Genomic DNA, 3,637 nt, shown 5'->3' with positions numbered 1-3,637 from the left:
TCATGAGTTGCTTTTGGCTTCCTCTCTCCTTCTTTAGCTAATTCAAATTTCTCACTATAAAATATCATACTCTTTTGGCTTCCTCTTCAAATCTCATGAGTTGTTTTTTATTTTTCTCTCATTGTCCAATTCTTACACCAATTTTATCACAACAAAATTTAAACCATAACTTCAAGTTAAACTATAAAATTCCACAAAACTCCAAAAATAAAAATGAAATATTATTTTAAATGACAAAAATGTTAAATTTTTTTTACAAATTAAGCAAAATATCACAGTTTATCTGTGATAGACTGCGATAGACAGCGATAGACTACTATCTATATCTATCTGTATCATGATAAATACATATAATAATCTGTCACCGTTTATCGCAATCTATCATAGATAGTAAAATTTTGCTATATTTGTAAATATTTTGGTTAAATTTCAAAACAACACAATAAAAATCTTCCAACTTACAAAAACTATGAATAGCCAAATGCAAAATGAACATAATTTGCTGTTAACATGTTCTCAACTACTAACATATAATCTTGTTAAGACATATAAGTCCTACTGTTCTCTTGGTGCTTCTATTATCCTCTTTATTTTTGTTATAATCTATACATCTTAATTAAAGAGGGCAATTTTTTTAATGAGATAAACAAAATTTTAAATAGTCAACAAGCAGGAGAGTAAAAAGGGAGGAAGATAAACAGAGAAAATAAAGAAGTAATAGGTCATAGAATGAAATAGTAGAGAGAAAGAAAGTAGAAGAGGTGATGCGATGTAGATAAATAGTAAGAGCATTTTAAACTTTTTTTTTTTAAGTAAGGATACTAATGCAACTTTTGAAAGTTTATAGATATTTATGCAACAAGGTGTTAATGGTTATTGTTCATATATTAAAAGTAAAGGTATTTTTTAAACTTTTTCTCTTTTTCCAAGTTTAAAGGTATTTTTTAAACTTCTGAAAATTCAAAGGTATTGTTGAAACAAGACACTAACAATTTCCATCATAAACTAATGACAAGAGTACTTTTGAATATTTCTTTTGAAAATTTAAAGGTATTTTTAAAACTTTTGAAAGTTGAGAACTATTTTTGACACAAAGTACAAAGTTCAAGAGTATTATTTATAGGTACACTTGATTAGTATAAGTAGTAACTTTCACTTATTTTAAATCTTTTTTTACTATACTTTTATATCCTCAAGATTTCTCTTATTCGAATGTGATCTCGGTCTATTCATATGTCCTTCTTTAACTTGTGTGTTACAAAATTGACATATATATGTGATAGTGACTAAGAAATTTGTCCCTGTGTAGTATTAGGGAAAAAAAAATGACAATTATATTTAGACTATTTAATGGCCATTGTGTTGTATTTTATTATGAGTCCTTTCTCAATGAGGAGCGAGGCCTACTGAACAAATACCTAATCATTGATCCTAAAGATTAGGTAAAACCCTACAATCAATATACAAATACAATGTGGGTTGGCAGTTTAGATTTTCTTATTAAATTTCCAATAGGAAAAACATGAAAAATAGGCAAGAAGAAAAGTAAGTAGATATATTTTCTTGAAACACCATCAACCATAGGCCATGCCTGCAATTTACAAAGAAGAAAGATGAGCACTATAAGCATAGAACATTGAGTAGCCAAAAGCTCTTATTTATGCTAATTTAGCTTAATTACATTGCTTCACTTCAATACACAACTCAGTTGGATGTTGGTGGCTTGTACGGAGGCTTGTAAGAATATGGTGGGCGTAGAGGCTGGTTTGTCAATTGGCATCGGTGGTTTGTGTATGGGATCCATAGGAGACTTCGGTGGCTTGTAAATTGGACTTACCGGTGGCTTGTAAATTGGAGTAAGGGGAGGTTTAGGTGGCTTGTAAATTGGAATCACCGGTGGCTTGTAAATTGGAACCACCGGAGGTTTGGGTGGCTTGTAAATTGGACCTACCGGAGGCTTGGGTGGCTTGTAAATTGGACTCACCGGAGGCTTGGGTGGTTTGGGTGGCTTGTAAATTGGGCCTACTGGAGGCTTGGGTGGCTTGTAAATTGGACCTACCGGAGGCTTGGGTGGCTTGTGAATTGGATCCACTGGAGGCTTGGGTGGTTTGGGTGGCTCGTAAATTGGGCCTACTGGAGGTTTGGGTGGCTTGTGAATTGGACCTACCGGAGGCTTCGGTGGCTTGGGTGGCTTGTGAATTGGATCTACCGGAGGCTTGGGTGGTTTGGGTGGCTCGTAAATTGGGCCTACCGGAGGTTTGGGTGGCTTGTGAATTGGACCTACCGGAGGCTTGGGTGGCTTGGGTGGCTTGTAAATTGGTTCTATCGGAGGCTTGGGTGGTTTGGGTGGCTCGTAAATTGGGCCTACTGGTGGCTTGGTGGCTTGTGAATTGGACCTACCAGAGGCTTGGGTGGCTTGTAAATTGGGCTCACTGGAGGCTTGGGTGGCTTAATAAAATTGGAGTAACCGGAGGTTTGGGTGGTTTGTAAATGGGAACGGATGGTGGTTGTGGAGGTTTAGGGATAACGACGTAATCTCCGAGGGCCGGTTTGGTGAAAACCACCGTGAGCAGCCCAAGAAGCAGAGCTATTAAGTACTTGGAAGAAGCCATATTTGTGATGAGGAGGTTGAAAAGAATGGCACCTATATTTATATAGACAAATTATAAGGTAAAATATTAAAAAATATATGAATTTTTTTTATTACTGTTAACCTTTTTTTATTAGAAAGAAAAAAAAATATTTCAAGACTACCAAACACCATTTTTTTTAGACAAATATATATATGGATGATAGATGAAAGGATCATAATATTAATCAGGTAAGAACAACATTGCAACGATTTGAACACAAGATTTCATTATCGTTTTCTCTAATAACATACTCCAGTCTTCAAGTATTTTGTTCCATAAAAAAATAATACAAAAAGGAGTTGGAGAAGAACTCAGAAAAACAAATATTTAATTATTGATTAAGTAAATGAGTAAACGTAATTTTTTTTCCCTAAAATAGAGTAAAGATAAATTTAGTACTATATAATACTTTAATATTATTAATGATGAAATTCTCATTCATGCTTTTAGAGATTTTAAGAGTAATTATTTAGCTAACATGAACATAACTCAATTGGTACAAATATACTATCAACCTCGTTTGAGATCAAGGTTTCAATTCCTCTTCTCCACGTATTCTTTACAAAAATTGTTATCCTACACCCTTTTAAGAAGAGCAAGATTAATCAAATAAACTAAGACAAGGCTATCACATAAAAATTGTCATCTTAGCCTAGACGCTCCTCTATGAACAAAAAAATCGGACATATTTAATATTTTTAGCATATTTGATATATATATTTTTAAACTAAATGATTTATCAGATATAAGATTGAGTTTATTTAATTGAATATTTAATGATATCTTAAACTTCCAGTTATACGTTAATAAGTCCTCTACTCTTTGTATGAGAAAAAATGTTGCAGATATAATTATATGAAACTAATACAAATTTTAGGTATTTGATTTTAGTTTAATGTTTAGATTTATTAGTTGTATTTTAATCTTCAACAGCTTAATTAATACAAATTCAAAAGTTGATGTACTAAACTTATAATATATAGTTTTAACTAAAATGATAATAA

General features: G+C 32.5%; 1 protein-coding gene across 1 annotated transcript; it reads right to left on the bottom strand.

The window, feature by feature from the left end:
- Positions 1 to 1,475: 1,475 nt before the first annotated feature.
- Positions 1,476 to 2,764, bottom strand: LOC120067543 (repetitive proline-rich cell wall protein 2-like). Its single transcript, XM_039019093.1, has 4 exons — positions 2,760 to 2,764; positions 2,565 to 2,644; positions 1,682 to 2,448; positions 1,476 to 1,591 (listed from the first exon to the last, which is right to left on the bottom strand). Exons 1-3 carry the CDS (start codon positions 2,762 to 2,764, stop codon positions 1,688 to 1,690), a joined length of 846 nt encoding a protein of 281 aa, XP_038875021.1. The 3' UTR covers positions 1,476 to 1,591; positions 1,682 to 1,687.
- Positions 2,765 to 3,637: the final 873 nt, after the last annotated feature.

This window comes from Benincasa hispida, chromosome 12, assembly GCF_009727055.1.
Source record: "Benincasa hispida cultivar B227 chromosome 12, ASM972705v1, whole genome shotgun sequence".
Classification (NCBI taxonomy): domain Eukaryota; kingdom Viridiplantae; phylum Streptophyta; class Magnoliopsida; order Cucurbitales; family Cucurbitaceae; genus Benincasa; species Benincasa hispida.
The sequence above is the reverse complement of the archived record's forward strand: the minus strand, read 5'-3'. Positions and strand labels throughout refer to the sequence as shown.